At 35.7% G+C, this 21,221-nt stretch overlaps 1 protein-coding gene across 2 annotated transcripts; it reads right to left on the bottom strand.

Moving 5' to 3' along the window:
• Positions 1-7,886: 7,886 nt before the first annotated feature.
• On the bottom strand, positions 7,887-13,565 carry LOC142542638 (protein EXECUTER 1, chloroplastic-like). 2 transcript variants are annotated; one of them, XM_075649385.1, is made up of 12 exons: positions 13,145-13,564; positions 12,805-12,921; positions 12,622-12,687; positions 12,002-12,108; positions 11,598-11,679; positions 9,997-10,689; positions 9,786-9,906; positions 9,507-9,676; positions 9,056-9,130; positions 8,882-8,974; positions 8,629-8,772; positions 7,887-8,465 (listed from the first exon to the last, which is right to left on the bottom strand). In XM_075649385.1, exons 1-11 carry the CDS (start codon positions 13,520-13,522, stop codon positions 8,680-8,682), a joined length of 1,995 nt encoding a protein of 664 aa, XP_075505500.1. In that variant the 5' UTR covers positions 13,523-13,564; the 3' UTR covers positions 7,887-8,465; positions 8,629-8,679. The 2 variants fall into 2 exon arrangements, with proteins under 2 accessions (XP_075505500.1, XP_075505509.1); XM_075649394.1 differs by lacking the exons at positions 7,887-8,465; positions 8,629-8,772; positions 8,882-8,974 and having other exon boundaries at positions 9,100-9,227; positions 13,145-13,565.
• Between the last annotated feature and the right edge of the window lie 7,656 nt (positions 13,566-21,221).

Here is a 21,221-nt window from a genome sequence, read left to right as displayed (position 1 = left end):
AAAATTTTCCTCATAGTCAACTCCTTGCCTTTGAGTATAATCTTTTGCAACCAGCCTTGCTTTGAAGGTCACTACCTTACCATTCGCCCCAAGCTTTATTTTGTAGATCCATTTGCATCATATGGGAATAATTCCCTCAGGTAGATCTACTAATGTCTAGACTTGGTTTGAATACATAGAGTCCATTTCTGACTGCATGGCTTCAAGCCATTTGGTTGAATCAGTATCAGATATTGCTTCTTTGAAATTCATTGGATCACATCCAACACAAGACTCATCATGTCCTTGTTCATGAAGAAGCGTATATCTTGCAGGTGGTCTAATAACCCTATCAGACCTTCTAGGAGCTTGTACTTCAACTACTGGTTGTTGAGGATTAGGTTCAACTACTATAGTTGAGGGAGTATCTTGAATTTCTTCAAGTTCTATCATCTTGCATTTTCTACCTAATAGAAATTCCTTTTCCAAAAAAGTGACATTTCTTGAAACAAACATTTTGCTTCATTGGGATGATAGAAATAATATCCAACAGAATTCTTTGGATATCCTACAAAGTAGCACAAAGTGGATCTACTATCCAATTTGTCTCTCATTGTCTGCTTCACGTAAGCAGGACATCCTCATATTCTCATGTAAAAATATTTGAGAGTTTTTCTCATCCATATCTCATATGGTGTTTTATACACTGCTTTAGTATGGACATTATTCAACAACATTGCCGCAGTTTCCAGTGCAAAGCCCTAAAACAATGTAGGCAATTCAGTGAATCCCATCATGGATCGAACCATGTCCAACAAGTTTCGATTATGACGTTCAAAAACACCATTCAATTGTGGTGTTGCTGGTGGAGTCCACTGTGAGATAATCTCATTCTCTTTTAGATAATCCAAAATTCAGCACTCAAGTATTCTCCACATCGATCAGATCGAAGTGTCTTAATAATTCTTTCTAGTTGGTTTTCTACTTCAGATATGAATTCTTTGAACCTTTCAAATGCTTCAGATTTGTGTTTCATCATATAAACGTACCTATACCTCGAATGGTCATCAGTAAAGGTAATGAAGTAGGATTGCCCATATTTTGTGCTAACACTTAGCGGGCCACAAACGTATGTGTGGGTCAAATTCAGTAGACCATGCACGTTTCATGTTTCCATCGAATGGAGTCTTTGTCATTTTTCCTTTTAGACAGGATTTACAAGTAGGTAGAGAATTTATGTCTGACAAGTCAAACATGCCTGCTGTGGAGACCCGGACGCTAATTCATGTCTTAATCATTATTAATGTCAAATATAACAATTAAGAAAAGTGGGACAAATTTTTTTCTTTTTTTAAAATATAAATGCGGAAACGTAATGTAATCTATTTAATATACATGTCAGTATAAAAGTACAAATCATGTACTACAAGTTTCTATCTCAACTAGGTTCAACATCTATACATCGAGTGTTGAATCATATTCTGCTTCTGGGCCCGGATCTCCACGCTAACTAAATCTCTCATCCTCTTCCTGATCCTGATCCTGTCCCACATGTTGTCATGCACACATACAAACAAGACAACAGCCGGATAATTCCGGTGAGAATTACATTCCCAGTATAAATCATGTATACATGTATTTCATATAAACAAATATAACAGCATGAAACAAATATTCATAACATGCATCAAAATCAGAAACATGAATCAACACAAACTCTGAATCACACTCTGTGACTCTTAGACTCTGACTCGACTCATCCTAATCTAGGGATCCCGATCTGAATAAGAACGTAACAATCTCTCACCTACTCCCTCGGTCGTGGTGATGGTACGTTCTTATTACGGACTTTGGTCCTAGCTATACCGAATATCGGAAATAGAAGTCGTTCTTCTTCTAAGTCACATCGATATGACCAAACGTCTGGTGTCTTGGCGGTTCTGTCCAAGACTATGCACATCTGCCCTGGCATATCTTGCCGAACCTCTGTGACAATGTGCAATGGCCCAGCGACTATTCTATCACTATCAGGCACCTCTGTCACGAGATCAATCGCCTACGACTAGGCGCATCAGCCTATGACTCAATACATAAATCAATAGATCAAAGATAACAATCACATCAATTGCAGATATCAATGCAATAAGATGAAGTATGTGATTTTGGGAAACTCCAGTCAAATCTAACTCGAGTTGTGCAACCGCATCAACATCAATTTATACCTTTCGTTTCGTTCTGTTGATCTGACTCTGTCGAAGTCTCGAACTCCCTGCCTATCAAATCAATGTCCTGTTGTAGCTGTCGTCGATAGGAACTCGGTGCTGTACTCGGATACAAATTCGGACGGACGGATCGAAATATAAAGGCGTAAGGATTTCTGAAAGATTTCTCGTTCCTTTCCTTTCTTTTCTGAGAAAAATGAATTGCTTGTTTCTTCTATATATATATATACACACACATATACACGTTGCATGATGAAACCAAGTGTCGAGTTTTTGTTCCGCATGCCTCGCGCATATGCGCGCCTCAGCCCCGCGCATATGCGCGAGACCTACTGTCTCGGCATGACAAAGTAATCCCTTCGCGCACATGCGCGTACTATCTCGGCGCATATGCGCCCAACGTTCTGTTTTGCACCTTGGCCACTGGACTGCTCGCGCATATGCGCGCACACAAGTCGCGCATATGCGCAAGACCTTCTGGTCACGCACAAGTCCTTCCACACAACTCGCGCATATGCGCGCCCACTCTTCGCGCATATGCGCGAGGTGCTCTGCCCATCTCGCGCATAGCGTGCATCAGTGCCGCGCATATGCGCGAGGTGTACTGTCCTCGCACATAATTCGTGTTTTCTTCCGTCTTTTTCGATCTAATCCTTTCCATCTATAATCACCTCAATTATCACCAAATCATTTCAGATTACGGTACTCAAATTCTCGGGCCTTACACCTTCTCCCACTAGTTTGTGCATCCTTCTTTGAGAAATGTGACATAGTCTAGCGTGCCAAATTTGTGTGGGATTTGAATCATCTAACTTTCTTTTGTTTGTTGTTGAAATCATGTTTACTTTGACATTCACTTATCATTTCAAGAATATTTCTGGCACATATAATTTCTTGTCTTGCATGCGTGTAGTCATGAGCTCCTTGAAAGTGGTGTGCATAGTTTCATGCACCATGCAACTCTTGCACGTGCATTCGAATGTCAGCAGCATTCAAAATTTTCTCAAACTGTCCCTACAGTTCATTTGACATAGAAGCGAGCATGTTACACTTTAGCTTGCATACTATGGTTCTACCATCTTGCATGCTTTGTCAGTTCAGCTGGACTGACAATAGTGTGTATGCCATTTTCTCCGAATTCAGAACAATTTTCCCAACCAACCTTGAAAATTAGATTCGATTAGCTTGTTAATAATAAAAATGGATTACGTGACGAAATCGAAAATATACTGATACGGAAACAGAATAATGGTTGCTGATAATTTTAAAATAATTCTAAGATATAAAATATGGATTTTATTTTATAAATCTCCCTCCCACTATTTTGACATTTCCACCACTCTCTGATGTAAAAGGGAAATCGTATTTCCTTAGTGAGCACGTAAAGTCCAATTAGCCAATTATAATCCCGAATAATATCAGTCAATTATAATTCCTAAAAGGTAGAATCCAATTGCATCCCTATGCAACCTCCGCTTGTTTTGCCTCACGTTTAATAAGGGCCCAATAATATGACGCCGTTTATTTTTGCGTGTCAAACCGACCCATCAATATTGAATTGTAGTGGACGGTCGCCATGAGTTCCCCCAATAATATAAGCCGAAGTCATGGGTGTTCCACTCAATTCACATCATATGTCCGGTGGAAGTCACAGCTTTCCGGCGTCCAGGCCTCCCCAATAATATGAGCCAGACACTGTCCGCGGGTAGCGATCAACATGCAACCACGGTTGATGGAAGGCAAGGAATGTTAAACTCTTTTAATTTTTACTTTTTCGGTTTGATATAAATTTTGAATCATATTCAAAATGAGGGATTTTAATTTTAAAATTGTCTCATCATTTTAATTTAAAAATCGCGTGTCATGTTTGTATGTTTGCCAGATTTATGCAACTATATTATTTAATAATATACATACATGCATACTACTATATATCGCATATATCATAATATGACATTTAACAATAAATAAGGATGATCGATCGCCAACACTATTAGATCCATGTGAGCCATACATGGTTCCAGGTCCAAAACCTAGGTGAATGCAGGGATGCAAATGCAACTATTACAGAGCTTCCAATATTTTACATGTCTTCATCTTGTTCATCGGGCCCACCATCTTCCAATCTTGATCTCCCGCTATTTCTAATAATTACATTTAAATAGCCATGGTACATAAGGGATACATCTCATGGGGATGGGAACGGGCCATAAACCAGGCCCACTTTAATGATATCAAATATTAACAAAACGAATTAAACAGTCTAATATCCTAACTTACACCTAACACATTGGTCAAGGCTCTCGATCATCCTTCATGCATTTAATATCAAATATTAACATCAATTTAATTAAACAATTTAATTAATTGATAAATCATATATCTAATAATTTTATCACTAACCACCACGATTATTAAAGAATTTAATAAATTAAATAAACACCTTTATTTAATTTCCAATTAATTCAATAATAATTGATTTCTTGTAAAACTCATTTTTACCATAAATAATTAAAATCATATTCTAATTATTCATTTTACAAGAAAATTAGTAATTTTGCAAAAATTAATTTTCCAAAAGAAAAATTGAACCAATTTTCAAAAATATCAATTTTGCCCAAAAATTTTAAAAACCAAAAAATCGCACCCTAGGCCCAAACAATTCAAGCCCATTATCCAGAACGGTTCCCGAGACACTTCCGGGCAGCCACCCGCTGCCCGATCGTATCGAGCAGGTTGCGGCCAACCTGTGCGCGCAGCGTGCGGACGTTCCACACGGCTCGCGCGCAGTCGCTGCGCGCCTGTTGCGCGCAGGCTGCGCGCGCGGCACTGTGCGCGCGTGCACTGCCCGGAACAGTTCCGGGCAGCCCCCCTTTTTTTTTGAATTTCTGGAAAAATAAACTTTTCATGGTGCATCGATTTTCTGAAAAATTTTCTTGTGTGGTTAGAAATAAATTATTCAATATCAAAACCAAACGATTTAGAAAAACCTTGGCTCTGATACCACTGTTGGATCTCGGTTTTCTCATGCCCAAAATGCAGCGGAAATTTTAAAAACAAATATTTTATTTTGACAATCAAAATATTTGGACACTCGTATGGTTTATATAATCAAACATTCATAGGGCGTTAGAGTTTATACCTTTGGTGAACGATTCACACGGCTCCAACTATTCCGGGGTTAGCGGAGATAGCTCTTGGTGAATCCCTACGAACTTTCTTCAAGAACTCCTTCAAGTCCACGACCAGAAGATTTGTTCCTCTTTCAAACAGCACTAGAATATTTGAAAGAAATTTTTACGTTGAGATCAAAATTTTTTTAGAGATGACTCAAAATATCTTTCTCTTGAAGAGTGGCCAAAATTTTTTTTTTTAGGATTTGGAGATGCAATTCTCGTGTATCACCATTGGGAGAGGTGGAGGCTAGGTCTTTTTTTCTTTTTTTATTTCTTTAAAAACAATAGCCTTAAACTAAATTCCATAATTAACATTAATGGGCTTGATTAATTAATTGGGCTAGTCCAACTAGTTTAATTAATTAATCAAAGTCCATTAATAACTTTAGTCATTTAATATGTTGGACTTGTACTCCTACAAGCCCATTAAACATACTCCCAATATATAATTTAATATTTAATTAACTCAACTTTTGAGCTTAACAAATTAAATCCATTATAAATTCAACTCCTTGAATTTTATCACCTCCAAAATTTAATATTAAATAAACTCAGTTTTTGAGTTTAATAAATTAAATTCTCAAATTTTATAAATTCAACCATTTGAATTTATTCTCTCCATATTTCATAAATTCAACTTCTTGAATTTAATATATCATAAATTCAACTCCTTGAATTTATTTTCTCAAAATTTAATTATCATAAATTCAACTCCTTGAATTTACTATAATAATATATAAATTCAACTACTTGAATTTATTCTCTCTACGGGAACAAATGATCCAGTACTTGTTGGACCCTCAATGGTTCAGGGATACTGCTAGCCGTGGGTTCACAACTCTTTGTGATTCAGAATAACATTTATTCTTATTCGGGCTTACCCTAGTTAGCCCCATTCTTTTCATCAACACCTTGATCAAGAATGTCAGAACTCATTTCTGATTGCATCCATCGGATCATGGTAGAGCGTCTAGTAGCATCGCCCCATGATCCCCTATTTATCACTGATAGTGCCAGCAAGAACCAGTCGATTATGATTAGCGTACAGTACGGTCCCTTCATCTCATATATCCCGATCGAATCTGCAACCATTGGTTCATCGAGGGTTGCATAATAATTCGATAACTATGTGATACATATAAATAGTGGCATCGCATGTACCATTTGAGAACTCCTCCAATGTACATCTCATACTCTGGCCAGAGATTCCACGCACTATTATTTCATCAGATCACGTAGGATATCCACACCCGTAGGTGAGCGGTGAATCCCCGACTACAATGCACTGGCTCCTATATGTGTCGCAACTGTACCCAACCTCGCCACCTGATGACTCTCTTAGAGCTGGTAAACGAGTCAAAGCACAGCCCTAGCATATAGAGCCTCAGTGTTGTCCCGGGTCGTAAGGACTAATGGTGTACAATCATAACCACAGACTTATCCTCTCGATGAATGATAACCACTTGGAAAGTCCGAGGGAGAGTTGATGACTACCCATCTGCATGTTTGGACATCTCTATGCCCTTACCAAGAAACGCAGTACACAACATCACAGATGCTAGTCTCGAGCTCGAGCGACTTTTATCCATGTTTTAGGCGGCTGAATCTACTAGGAATGAATTTAGATCATACAGTGTTTACAAATGAGTTTCAACATCGAATTACGATTCATTTGTATTAGAGTATAATCAAGGTCTTTATCTATGTTTGATAACATGGGTATACAGATAAAGAAATAACAAACCATGAAATAATTAATTATTTTAAAATAAGGATTGTTTATTACAACTGAGTCAATAAAATCCCTGGCCAACAGTTGGCTTGCAGGGCATCTACTCTAACACCTAACATATCGGTAAACTTGAACTATGTTCTTACATTACTTGATCAATTCAATCAGCTACATGGATTGGTTAGTGTGCTCATTGATGGTCGACTATGAGATGTGGATCATCCAAGGCACCTTAGCATGACTTACTCCTAGATTTAGGGTTTGAAACCAAACCTCTCCGCCACTATTTTTAAACAATTTAGAGTCTGGTCTTCTTTTCACACTATTACATATAGTAAAATAATGATCAAAATCAGATTCAATTGTCAATTGCCCCAATCGGAAATAGGACTGCCTAGCAATTTAAAAAAAAAAAAAAACCTAGAGTTACAGATAGATGGAAGAACTTTTCAACCCCTTCATTGCTCACCGTAAACTGATTCTCAGATCTATCAGCCTCCTAAATAATTTTATTTCTTAGGTCTTGTTTATGAGATTGAGCAAAAGAAATATATTTCTATATTTGTGTGACGACAAGAGAATGTAACAAAACAGATCCTATCAACTTACTTGCGACCTAGGATAATAAGCTCATGAGCTTGATCTTACTTCACCATCGAAACGATAGACTTCCATCTCCAAATTTATCTGAGACATAGCTCCCATCTTTTTATTTTGAAAGTGAATCAGTGTCCAACCAAAACACCCAACAAAGAAATGAGGAAGACACAGCACGGGTAAAGTTCGACAACAAAATCAAGCAATTTCACATCTTGTAGCGAAAATTGATTGGTGCTTGCAATGTGAAACCATTTACAAAAAATATTTTTACCTTCAACTCATATTATCACATGGTAAGAAGTTTACTAGCAAATACAGAAGAAAATATATACATCAAGGAAAAATGCCCTCTCAAAGAAGCAGAGGACAAACTGAAAAACTTTTAAAATGAAACGGTGCCCAATATGAACTCAATCCAGATCTTCTGCTCTGCGTAGTGTTTCGTCCCCTGTTGATGTACACGAATGACAGGCATCTTCGAATAAAATGACCAAATAGAGACAAGTCATTCCTTTACATACAAGAACATACGATGCATGGAGATTAGAAATCTGATGCAACACAATTATGGAGATGACAGATCTGAAGCTATCATCATTACATCTTCAAATTTTTGCAGTTGGTTTCTCACAATATTCGGATGGCTCACAACGGAAGATAAGTCAAACACCAGTGACTTGGCCGTTGAACTTGAAATCTTTCAGCTTCATTTAGGCTTCCATTCAAAGGACTCAAAGGCAACAGTGACTGCCTAAGCTGCAAAAAGAGAGAGAGAAAAGGAATTGATACTAGTATCAGTAACAAATGAGAACTGGTATGCTTTAATGGAGATGTCCAACGCTAAATTTTTCACTAGTGTGTGAGGAAATCTGATAATGTATAGGCTACTTTATTAAATACGCCATGAGGAAGAACTAACCCAAGAAAAATTCAACTAAGAATGAGTATGGGAAACCGACTGTACAAGAACTCAATCCTGCAGCCTCAATCTATTGAAGAACACCAAGAAATGAAATTCTGGGGCCCAATAAACAAAGCCTACAACTGGCCCTCCTTTGATGTGCTGCACAAATTGGTTCAGAGGGCAACAGTTAGTGACAATGAGAGCCTAGCCAGTAAAAATAAAAAATAGTCACATCAAACCAACAATAAAATCGTTAAACAGTTTAAACCTTTCCATCCAATATAACCATTTCACCATCAACCCAACGAGGATTCTTAAATCCAGGCTCAGCTAGTCTTCCCTGACCCTTGTATCGAGCAATCTGCATTGTGGTGCAAATTATGCGAAGCTGAAGGAAAACAAATGGTAGATAAATGATTGAATGTCATACTCAATGACATACCACCCCAAATTCTTCAGGGATTATCCCTTTATGCGGAAGCTGGTATCTTTTCCCAACTTTTGCCCGGAATGCCACCTGAATACAAATAGATTATTTACCTTTTGGATAAGAAACGAAAAAAGGGGGAGAGACATACAAATTTGTTTGAATGTCCCGACCCTTGTTTTGTGATCTGAACAGGAATGAGATAATGAGGCTGAATCAGTGAGCCATCAAGATGAACAGGACAGTTCGAAGACTTGAACATAGTGACTGTTGACATGACTGATTCATGTTTAAAACATTTTGACAATACCAAACATGCCACATATATTATATAAAATTCATATACTAGGATAAATGGAACCACCATCTTTCTTGGAGTTGTGACTCCATGACCATCAATATTTTAAACATTCATGGGATAGATAATGCAGAATCATATGATAAATTATTCGAATGAGTTGATCACCTGGCCAGCTGGAACACAAGGATCCCCTGTTATTTTCACTGCTTCTACGAACTCATAAAAATCAAGATTTGATGGCTTCTTTGAGCTATCATCCTCTTTCCACTGACCAAATCTTCGTTTCATACGAATGACTTCTGAAGTGTAAAGCCCATGGGCACCGATGTATAGTCCTGATGATTTAACGTACATAATAGAACAGTAAGATGCATATAACATTAAGAAACAATTTATGCAGTGTTTCCTTCTAAGTAATCTCAGTTGAAAAATAAAATTGATCACCATCTAATGGATCTGAAGATGATATATCAATCCGGTTGAATACAGTTGACCCAGAGAGAGGCTGACGATTTCGGGCCTGACTGAGAGTTAGATTTATTAATTCACCGACATCTTTCAGGACCTATGTAGTTGATATTGAAATTACGATCCGAAAGGAAAATAACAATATCACATGTAAATTGATTAATGTACCATAACAATTCGAACTAACCTTCAACGGAATTTTCCCTTTCCTAATAGACTTCACAAGGTCAAGCATAACATGGTCAATGCCGCGTTGACCATGAACCTTAGATCTGTTCGTTAGTGGAGACCGTCCACCACTAGATACATGCTCTTTGGCCTCTTCTTCCACTGTAAATGTAAATGACCGCACACCATGTTTCTCAAGCTTTGCTGGTACTCGGAGCAAGTCTTTTATGTGACTTCCACGAGAAATTTTAGGGATGAGACCACTACCAACAACTACCTCAACTGCGATTTGATTCTGCTCTTCATCCTCGCTCACTCCACTACCAGCATGAAGTTCAATGTCACTCTGTTCATCATCATTGTCACTGTTGATTTCATCATCAGCACCTACATTCTCCAAGTTGTGATCCTTCTCTTCCTCTTCATCTATTATCTGTTCAATCACCTTAGATATCATATCCTTGTCAACCTTTTCTGCTGTTACTTTCACAACCTTGATTTTCACACCAGGAATCATGTCTCGCAAGACATTGTCAAAATCAGAATCATCATCCCTATCATCACCATCCTCAGAATTTTCAGGGCTTGTATCAAACAGCTCACGTTTGTTTTCTTCCGCATCGCGAGAGCCAAGGTTCTTTGTTTTTCCTGATGAATTGAAGGATCGGGAATAAAGATCTTGAGGAGATCCCTTCCGCTTCAGGTATACAGCCTAAAAGCCAATTTATCATTGAAATATTCATTCCAATGAAAAACACTTGTTCATAGGTAATTTTCAGGAAAGAAAATCATTTTTTTAACATTTATGCATACAAAAATATTTTGTATGTTGATGAGCGCACTTACTTAAGCGAAAGACAACTTGAAGACAATACCGCCCCAACTATTGATTTCATTCGAATAAATAGACAAAGAATATTTTCAGAATTTGGTTTTATTGCAGTTTTGGGAGAAGACTTTTGGCAAAAAAATTTGGGGGAAATTTTTGATAAATAAAATACATGTTAGTTTTGTTTTGCGGAAGTATATATGTTATCATAGGTATGAAATGATGCCAGAAATTAATAGTATATTTTGGATTATAATGTAATATAACAATAGAAAATTTCTGGAAATTGATTTTAAAAATTTAGTAAAGAATAATGATTGTGTTGGAAGATGTGCGAATGAGGAAAATTTTGGCTTGGGGAAAATTTGCTATCATGTGTTTTAATTTAAAGGATGAGAAATTGGTTCGTGTTAATAAAAACATTGTCATAATTTTTAAATGCAGTTATATTTTGACCAATAGAGCAGAAAACTATCCTGCATATTAACATGCTTACTGATCAAAACAGCCACAACAAATTATTTATTCTTCCTAGCACCCAGGATGTTATTAATCACCTGAAGATGAGACCATCTAAACAGTGAAGACGCGTTCATTACAGAATGTATGATCACCGAATTTAAGAATACTAAAAAAGTAAAAAAATGAAGGATGAATTGGAAAGAATATTCCTCTATCACGTAATTGCATAGAAGTCACCGAAACCATCAGCTGCAAATGAATAGAACGCGTGCCATACACAGACTCAATAACTAGAAAATAACAAAGAAGCTTAATGAAGAAAAGAGTACCTGCTGCTTATAATGGCCTTTCGCAGTGTTTGTGAGATAAACCTCAAACAGTGGGGAGCCATCCAATGCTGTAGCAAGCTGACTGCCGAGAAACACAATAGCATCAAAGCAGTTACTGGTGCATTTTAATCTAAATCATATTAGTGAAGCTTAAAATGGCAAATATTATCCCATTTCCGTTGAATGTAATATATTAGGCTATCTACTAAAGTATTGTTTCTTGACAAATCATAGTAACAAGAGCACTTTATGGAAAGGTAAACAACTGGGTGAAATTTTTTGCTTCAGCAGAGTTGGCTCAAATTAACGTGTCAATGGTAAATTTACAAAGGGCTAGCACGAACGCCTATAGATGAAAAGATTTCATCTTTGATAAAAATTCTGAACAGGGCAAGTAATTTTACCGTGGACTGTAACTTCTGGCAATATATCTTCCATATTCTGCACGTATATGAATGATACGGCCATAAGGATCATTAGAATCTTCTGAAATTCCAGTCCACCATCCTACCTGTATAACAGGTTCAGACGAAAAAAAATCAGAAACTAATCTAACATCTGACAACAAAAGCTGCAGCACCAAACAATATAAAATATGAACCAAGCATGCAGAGAGCCTGTGTTATCACATCTGACATGCAACAGAAGCTGCGGCACCAAACATTATAAAATAAGAACAAAGCATGCAGAGAGCCTGCCTTCGCTCCATCTTTATTAGTTCATTTTTGCGCTTTTGGTAAAAAACGTGGATAGAATACTGAATACGCCTCTTCACTGCAATTGAATGACATAACTACCAAACTACAAGCAATATCATCGACAAATTAATGATTGTTATTGTCATTGATAAGATCAGATTGCAGAAAAATCTATTTCATTCAAACACACAAAGCAGTATTTGTTAGAAGCATAAAAGTAGTTTACATATTCCATAATAAGAAGACCCTTAAAAAGATTATGATTACATGAGTGATGAGACAGAGAAAATAAAGCTAAAAGGCTTTATACAATATTGGTCACTCACCAATCCGGTACCAGCATAATCACGTAAAACAGATGCATCACCATAGCGTTCTTCCTCTACACATTTCTGCAATCACATTCAAAAATTATACGAGTGCACCAGTTAACAGAAGATCAAATGCGAATAAAGATACATGTACATAATGGTGATGTATACTGTGGAGAAAAAACAGAGAAATCCTACCTTCAGATGAGATATCACTCTCCCAACAGTGTCATTTGTAGCAGCAGCGGCAATTGCAACCTTAAGAGTAGCAGCATCTTCATAATCCTCTCTCTTAATTGCACTTGCTAACTGAGACTAGTTGTCAATAAGAACATCCATGTGACCATATTTGATAACAGAACCTAACTTGATGAAACTACTGATTCGAAGAAAAAATTGAATTCTTATACAGGAACAAAGCCGGTGAGCTCTTCCATACAAGTAGACAATATTCTTTCTTTCCTATGCAATAGATTTTATCCCAGAAAAAAAAATCTCAAAAACAACAAATTAATCAGAAATCAACAAACTAAAATACCTTGAGGACTGAGACCATGCGCTCCTGCTCATCCACCTCCGCGATATGCTTCCTCCATCTCTCCCAATCCCATTCCTCATCCTCTTCCCCTCCCTCCACCACCGCAACACCAGCTTCCACTTTCCGATCAAAATAACCTTCTACCTGCTTAATCGCATTCCTTATCGTCTGCTGCATACCAAAATCCCACCATGGCGAATCGGAATTCCCCCCATCACTAACCTTGTTGCAGCGGCAAAAGAGAGTAGAATCGAGAAACCTAGGAAGAGCAATCGACGATGGCCTGCTGAATCTGAATCTGAATCTGAATCTGGAATCGGAGAAGCTGGGCTTGTGGCGAGATGATGAAACCGTGGGCGGGCACATGGACGCCATCATTAATAGTTTTACTGGAGAACACGTGAAAGACGACGGATAAGGATGGTATCGATTTTTTTTTCTTTTAATTTAATTTTTATAGCGCTGACGTGTTATAGGAGGTGTAATATATGACAACCGTTCATACTTATTTATTAAAATAAATATCTCTGTCCATGTTTTGTTTATAGGCTTTCTGGGAAGTTGGGTTTGTCCCATGATTTGTAGGAGAAAAAAGACTCGTGTGCAAATTTGGTTGAGATCTTTCACATGCCCTTGAGACCTTTCACATGGCTTGGCTTTTGATGCTTCATCTCACCAAAAAATAATTTATTTTCAAGATTTTTTAAATTTTTGTTGTTAATTAATTATGAACTAATTATTTATTGTCATTCCCTAAGATGAAAGAAATTACTAGCAAATACCAACACTATAATTTTGGCTTTTTTTAAAAAAATATTATAAATTTAAAAAAAATGTTGTAAAACAAGAAGGTTTACAAATCTATTACAATCCGCTGTGCACTGCACCGGATTCCAACTTTTTTTTTTTTAAAAAAAAAGGTGGGTCACCGTGACAGTCTGTCACGGATTCTGAATTCGTGTCCACTCCGTGTCTACACCGTGTGTATTCCCACTATAAATAGAAATGTTCCTCTCCTCAAAATCGTACCCTTTCCTCCTTTCCTTTCGTCCGAAAATATTTTTTCTCCATAATAATTCTCGCATTCATCCGATTTATATGCGTAAAATCCATCTTTTCTAATTTGATCTTGTATTAATATTAATTGTTGATTTTATCATCCTTTCATTTGAAGATATATCAAGAGGTAATGTTTAATTTCGTTGATAATATTATAATTATATATTAAGAATTAATATTTTCTTTTGTGTAAATTTTTTTATAATACTTGTCATTTATTTCAGATATTAGCACCGTCCGTTGATATTATTACAAGTTCCGTATAATTACGTCGGAGAAGGTAATTTAAGTAATTTTTAAATATTTTGTTTGTAAATATTTATAAATATATAACATAATCTAATTAACTTACCTTAATTATATATGATCTACGTGGAATAATACTTATTTATAACATGTAATTTCAATAATATAATTTATAATTTTTGTAATAAAATTAAGTATAGTTATTATTATTATTTAAAACTACTAAGATGCGGTCATAAAATTCTCGGTATCACAAAAATTCTAAATTATAGTATTATAATTCCAATAAGACAATTAATAATATAACTATTGTGATTACTTAAAACTACTATAATTAACTAACAATAATAAATATAATAAACAAAAATAATAACATTACCTCTTAATATTCGGAAAAAATGTCGAAAACTTACGCTAATGAATAAATAGAAAATTATGAAGATCGGTGCTGGAAAAAGATGTGCTCGGTGCTCGCCGCTCGGTGACCGAAAGAAAAAAAAACACAGAAAGAACTTGCTAATGAATGTGAGGAGGAAGATTACCGAAAGAAAAAAAAATAAGGGAACTTGCTGAGGAGAGGAGTATGACCGAAAGAAAAAAAAATGAGGAGTATGACCGAAAAAAATAAAGTGAGGAGGAGTGTATGATCGAAAGAAAAAAATAGCACAGAATTGCTGAATGAATGTGAGGAGCTCGGAGGTGCCTCATTTTAAAGAACAGAGTAGCCACGGATTATTAGAATCCGTGGCTATGTCACGGATTCTAATAATCCGTGGCTACGGGTTAATTTTTTTAAAAAAATTAATTGAATCCGGAAATCTGTATTCCGGATTGTAATATTTAGATAAACATCCCTATTTTGTTATATTTTAATATATACTTTTTAAATTAATATTATTTTTAAAAAAAACCCCTATAATTTTACCATGAATGGTGTTTTGCTTAATTCCCTAAAATTAGTGAAAATCGATTATTCTAAAAATACATCATTATTAATAGAACTTGTAGAACCCGATGTTGTTGTTGTGTTTCGGGTTGTCCTGTTGTAGTATGTCTTTATTTATGCTTTGATGTTATGATTGTATAGCCTTTTTGCGGAGGTATTGGCCTAGTCCCCCTCCTATTAGGTGTTATTTGTTTTGCTCTTTTATTTTATATACTGGTAGGGGTCCGCCTAACCCTCCGCTTCCGGCGGTGTTTCTGAAAAAAAAAAAAAAAAAAAAACCTCTTTCAATCTTCCTTCTTGTCGTTTTCTTGTTCCATTTCAGTACATATGAAGCTATTGAAGGTATTTCTATAGTCTAGGGTTTCGAATTTATGCTCTTAAAATCAATGGTTGGTCCAATTTTACATATGTTTTGTTGTTGGTTGTAGGTTTAAAGAGTTTGGCAACTCGGAGGTAAATTCGAAAATTATGGTTTATGATCAATTTTAGTACTATGTTTGATTAAATTATATAAAGGTTTTGAGTTGGAATCACGAATTGGTGTTTGAATAAAAGTTGTAGAACTATGTGTTATTCTCGAAACGACACCATAATCTTTTAATTTCATTGAGAATCAAAATAGTTATTCACATTTTACTGAAGATGCTCATGTGCAAGTTTGGGTTGATGCGGTGTGTTCTGGACATTCTGGGTGCAAACTATTATGATTTTGAATATTCTTTCAACTAAAAAAACTTATAAAATCAATATTTTGTTCATTTTCAATTTGAGGAACTTGATTTGAGTCAATAATGAGTGATATATGAATTTTTTGTTATCAAGTGACAAATTTGGATTCTGTTTCGGAATTTACTGTATAGTTGTTGTTTTGTGAGTGTTAACCTATCGAAATTATCGAATTTCATTTTGATGTTTAAGATGAAATGTGAAACGTTGAGTTAAAATTTCAACCATGTATTGCAAGTATATTTTGGATAAGTGTGTGATGAGTTATGACCTGAAGATTGAGCCTAGGTATAAGGTGAAAATAATACAATATGAACTTTTGATGAAAAGATGATTATACAGAAATTTTTAGACTTTAAATATAATTATTTAGTTATAAAATTAATTGTAAGTGGGTAGTTGAAGATTTTGGATAATAATGCGTTGAGTTTGGATTTTTTGGAACAATAACTCAATTATAAAGATTTTTGAAATAATAGTTAAATTATTGAAAATTTACTTGACTTGTTATATTATTTAATTTGTAGACCAATTGATAAATATGGATGTTCAAGTTGATCATCTTTATCCTCATGGAATGTATAGATATGTTACGATTAGGTAATATACGATGGTAAAACATAAATTATGTTTTACTTGTATTTAAGTTGTTTATGGATTTATGTGATTTATGTTATTTAAATGTCTCGTTGACTTGTATGATTGTTTATGTGACATATTATGACATTTAGCATATGGCATGATATTATGACATACATGTTGAACCTTATCGTTCTTGTTACTCGTTGTCCAGTTGTATTGTATTCTTGGCACATGTGATTGTTATTTCGGAATCAGCTGATGGATTTTGTACCTAGTTATCCTTAAGACCAAAAATATGATTGTCTATATCTTGATGCATTTTTTGTGTAATATGCTCTTGAAAGCTTGACATCATACATTGTTCATTATTGTGCCTTCCTGTTATATCGTTATCAGCTGTATGAAAGCCGAGTCGTGTGTGTTTGATTTGACATATCATGACATATCTCGCATACTTGATAGGGCAGTTTAGTTGCATGACAATGTATCTCCAATGTACGTTGTTACTCGAGCAGTACTCTTGTTGTTATCATACCGTTTATTGGCTCTTGTTACCCCGTGCTATTGTTGTATTGCTGAATTGTTTCATACTAGAATCCTAACCTCAGCTGTTTTCTGGGAGAGCCAATGTGGTCGCTGTCCGGGCACCATGGTAGGTCACCCAATTAGTTATGAATACTGCAGCGTCATCCTTGAACTTAATAAATAATGTTTGATAATTAATTTGTTATAATAACTGGGCCTCACATAACGTCCCGAAAATTGGAAGGTCCACGCGAACCACATGCATGCAATTATTAAATTCTCTTGTATTTTATTTAAATGTTTTAATTGCATTAATTAATTATGTTGTGCATATTTACATGTTTAAAATATATTTTTTTACATGGTTGCATTAAAATGTATTTTTAAGGTTATTCGAGTTGCGATTGAGGAACGGAGACCGAGGGCTGAATAAGGGAAAATATTTTATTAAATAATTGTTTTTGATTATTTAAAATATGGGTGATGCTTTTCTTATTTTTGAAAATAAGTGGTTTTGAGATGATTTTATACGCCGAGACGTAATTTTTATCGGTGTTGGATTTTCAACAAAAATATAATGTTTTGGCAACCCGGCTAATAAATTCACAAAATTTATTAAACAAAATTATTTTTAATATCTTAGTTAAACACTAGTTGGCCAAGTGGACTTAATTAAGTTGATTAATGGGCCTAAGCCTTGTTTAGTGATTAATTAAGATATATAATGTACAAAACCCCACCCTAAACCTCATAAAATTCATGCCACTTTTCCTTGTGCAACACAAACACTTTCCACCAGCTTTTACACGGCACACAGAAAAGAAAAATCAAGGGAAAATCTTTGATAGCTCACGGGAAAATTCGGCCAAGGTGTACGTCGCCGTTCTTCGCATCGTCGCTTCGTTTTCGTGCGTAAAATACGCAAAGGCACGCTATATTCTTCCTTTACTCATCATCACACCATATTATATATTTATGTTTGAAATTGCATGAAAAATAAGAGCACCTTGATATATTTTTGTTTGTGCATCCAAGGTGATTTTTAAAGCTTGATCTTTGTTCCAAAAACATGATTTTTATATGCTTGAAGGGGCTGCCATGATTAGGACTTGTTAGGGGCATGTTTTATATGATTTTAAAGGGTCCTAGGATGAACTAATAACGCTGCAAACCTGAATAGAATTAAGCTGGAAACCTAGACATCAATTCAAAGAGGAAACCGTGAGTTTGCTGGGTTGTGCAAAGCCAAGGGGTTCGATCACTATGCATGGGGTCTTGGGGCTCGACCAGGTCAAGGTGATGGGTCCTAAGGGATGTGGTTCAGGGTCTGGAAGGGTCCTAGCATGGCTAGGACCCCTCACGCGCAGCCATGGAGGAGTCCCATGGAGAAGGGACTCCTCGCGCGATCTGTTTCAAGGGACAACAGCCAAGGGGTCTTGCTGCTGGGGCTGGGTGGCTCAGGGTAGGTCCATTTGGGTCCAAGGGTCATGGACAGGGGTCGGGCTAGGGGCTGGGTCGCTTCTGGCTCGAACCAAGAGTGGAAACCGTGAGTGAGCAAGAAGTCGCGCATGTGGTTCTTCTGAATTCAGGAGCTTCGCTGCTGGGTTCTAGGGAATGGGCTGGTCTGGGCTGGGTCTAGGCGTCGTCCAGGGTCGGTTAGGGTCATGGTGGTTCAGTGGTGGCTCGGCTGGAAGAGCCTAGGCTAGCTAGGAGTCCTAAGACATGCTAGGAGACACTCACGCACACCTGCAGAATATTGGGTCAAGTTCCAGCAGGGATTGTGCGACTTAAGGGTTGGTTCTATGGGCTGGGCATGGTTAGTAGGGTCCCTAGGTGGGTTGGCTAGGGTTTGGCTTGAGGTGACTCGGGCGTGGCTCGGGTAAATTGGGAGATGGCTCGGTGTGTTCAATAAAGGGTCAAAAACGAAAATAATAAAGCTAAAATTGAATCCATGGGTCCAAGGGTGTGGCTCATGATTTGGAAGGGATAGAATAAATAATAAAAATGCTATGTTTAAATTTGGGATCAAAATAATGAGTTTTGGAAATATTCGGGATTTAATCGCCGCACGAAATGCTAATTAAAGAATTAATGGAAACGCCTAGATTTAAGCTTAATAAAATTATGAAAAATTATATATAAGCTCAAATAATTATTAAAAGTCTAATTTTTTAATTTGGAAATTTTATATTAATGTTTGATTTAATTCGGAATTAAAACGCAATAATATGCTATATTTAAAGAATAAATTAAAAGTCATCGATTTAAGCTAAATAAAAATATGAGAAAATTCATGTAGACTTAAATAATTATTTGGGACATGTTAGAGTCAATAAAATTAAGAAAAAGTCAAAAAACGGAAAATTTTACGTCCAGGGGTAAAACGATCATTTTACACCTAGAAATTAGTAAACGTCATGGCAGTGCTCTGAATGCTGTTTTATATGTTAAAATGATTGTTTTAAATGTTTATGAATTTTTATGATGTTGATTTTAAATGTTTATGATTTAATATGTCAAATTGTTATTTTAAATGTTATGATTTAAAATGTCAAAATGTTATTTTAAAATGTTTTGATGTTAAAATGTTATTTTAAATGTTTATGGATTTTTAATACGTTAAAATGTTTATTCTAAACGATTATGGATTTTTATGATAAAACGATAACGTTAAAAGATATGTTGCATGCTTGTTTTTAAAAGAAAATGATATTAAATGCATGATTTTTATAAAGTGATGAAAATGTGAAGCATTGGAGGAGGTGAACTAATTGTGACTATTGAAGATATGAGGATTCGAGGATAAGAATGGGGATATCGTGAGGGAAAAGGCCCCAGAGGGAGCCCATTTATGGGAGAATGCCCCAAAGAGAGCCCGACGATCGTATTTTCATTCGACGAGGATAGGCCAAGGCTCAGTTGACGGATGAGAGTGTCGCTGATGTCCCCGCCGCCCAGTACTGTGGTTACATGTAGATGGATCCATCAACTTTTTGAGGATGAGGAAAGTCACAATTAACGATCTGAATTCAATAAAAAGGAAAAATGTTTATCCTCATGCTAAAAGGATTTATGTTGTGAAATGAGGAAAAGGAAAATGTTGAGGTTTAAGTTATGCATGTTCATATGAATATGTTTATGATGATATGAAAAGGTTTACGAAGATGTTTATGTTTAAAGTTGATGCATCATTATGAAAATGTTTTTATTTAAAGTTTATGCATAATGAAAGTATTTACGAAAATGTTATGTTTAAAGTTTATGCATCTTCATGAAAAGAATATTTTAAGTACAATTATTTTTCACTGTTGTATGTGACTTATATACATATTATTTGTTATCAAGGATATGATGTATTGAGTCTTTAGACTCACTAGGTGTGATTGATGCAGGTGATTACGATAATAATATTATGGGAGGTCTTGATGGTTGACCTGACTGGACTGAATGTGCACATAACCCGAGGACCGACGCTAGTTATGAATTATGATTTTAAGATTATGTTAAAGATATTTTATGACTTTTATTTATGTTTATGAGTGGTTTTTGAAATGTTATAGTATGAGCTATACTTTTCAAATAATATTTTTAGGTTGGTAAAACGTTTGACGGTTTTATGCTTTAAACTATTTCCTTTGGATTTTGAAATGTCAGTTGGTTGAGTTATTTTAAAATGAAATAAAAAATATTTTAATTATTTTATGCAAGTGTTCGGTCGATGCTAGTAAAGGTTTAAAAAAAATATTATAGTACTTTTTAAGAAAACTAATATCAGACGTTTCATTATTAGAGCGTAAACCGAGATATTCTCGAACTAGAGTATTGGAACTAAAATGTTCGTCGCGCTTATATATACTAATTGTCACCATGTTTATGTGCTTATGTGGCTTGTTTACTTTTATTCTATTTACTATTTTGTTATATTATATAGAATGAAAGGAAAAAGTGTAGCCACTACTGGCAGGAGTCGCAGTCATGGAAACCCACTGCGAA

Source organism: Primulina tabacum, chromosome 1, assembly GCF_025594145.1.
Source record: "Primulina tabacum isolate GXHZ01 chromosome 1, ASM2559414v2, whole genome shotgun sequence".
Lineage (NCBI taxonomy): Eukaryota > Viridiplantae > Streptophyta > Magnoliopsida > Lamiales > Gesneriaceae > Primulina > Primulina tabacum.
The sequence above is the reverse complement of the archived record's forward strand: the minus strand, read 5'-3'. Positions and strand labels throughout refer to the sequence as shown.

What these genes read in the sequence shown, in the direction of transcription:
- LOC142542638 (XM_075649385.1), bottom strand. Translation starts at nt 13,522, where the DNA reads ATGATGGCGTCCATGTGCCCGCCCACGGTTTCATCATCTCGCCACAAG. An exon ending in TCCCTGAAGAATTTGGGGTG is followed by an intron (nt 8,975 to 9,055) that starts GTATGTCATTGA and finishes ACCACAATGCAG; the next exon opens with ATTGCTCGATACAAGGGTCA. An exon ending in TGGTTATATTGGATGGAAAG is followed by an intron (nt 8,773 to 8,881) that starts GTTTAAACTGTT and finishes CAATTTGTGCAG; the next exon opens with CACATCAAAGGAGGGCCAGT.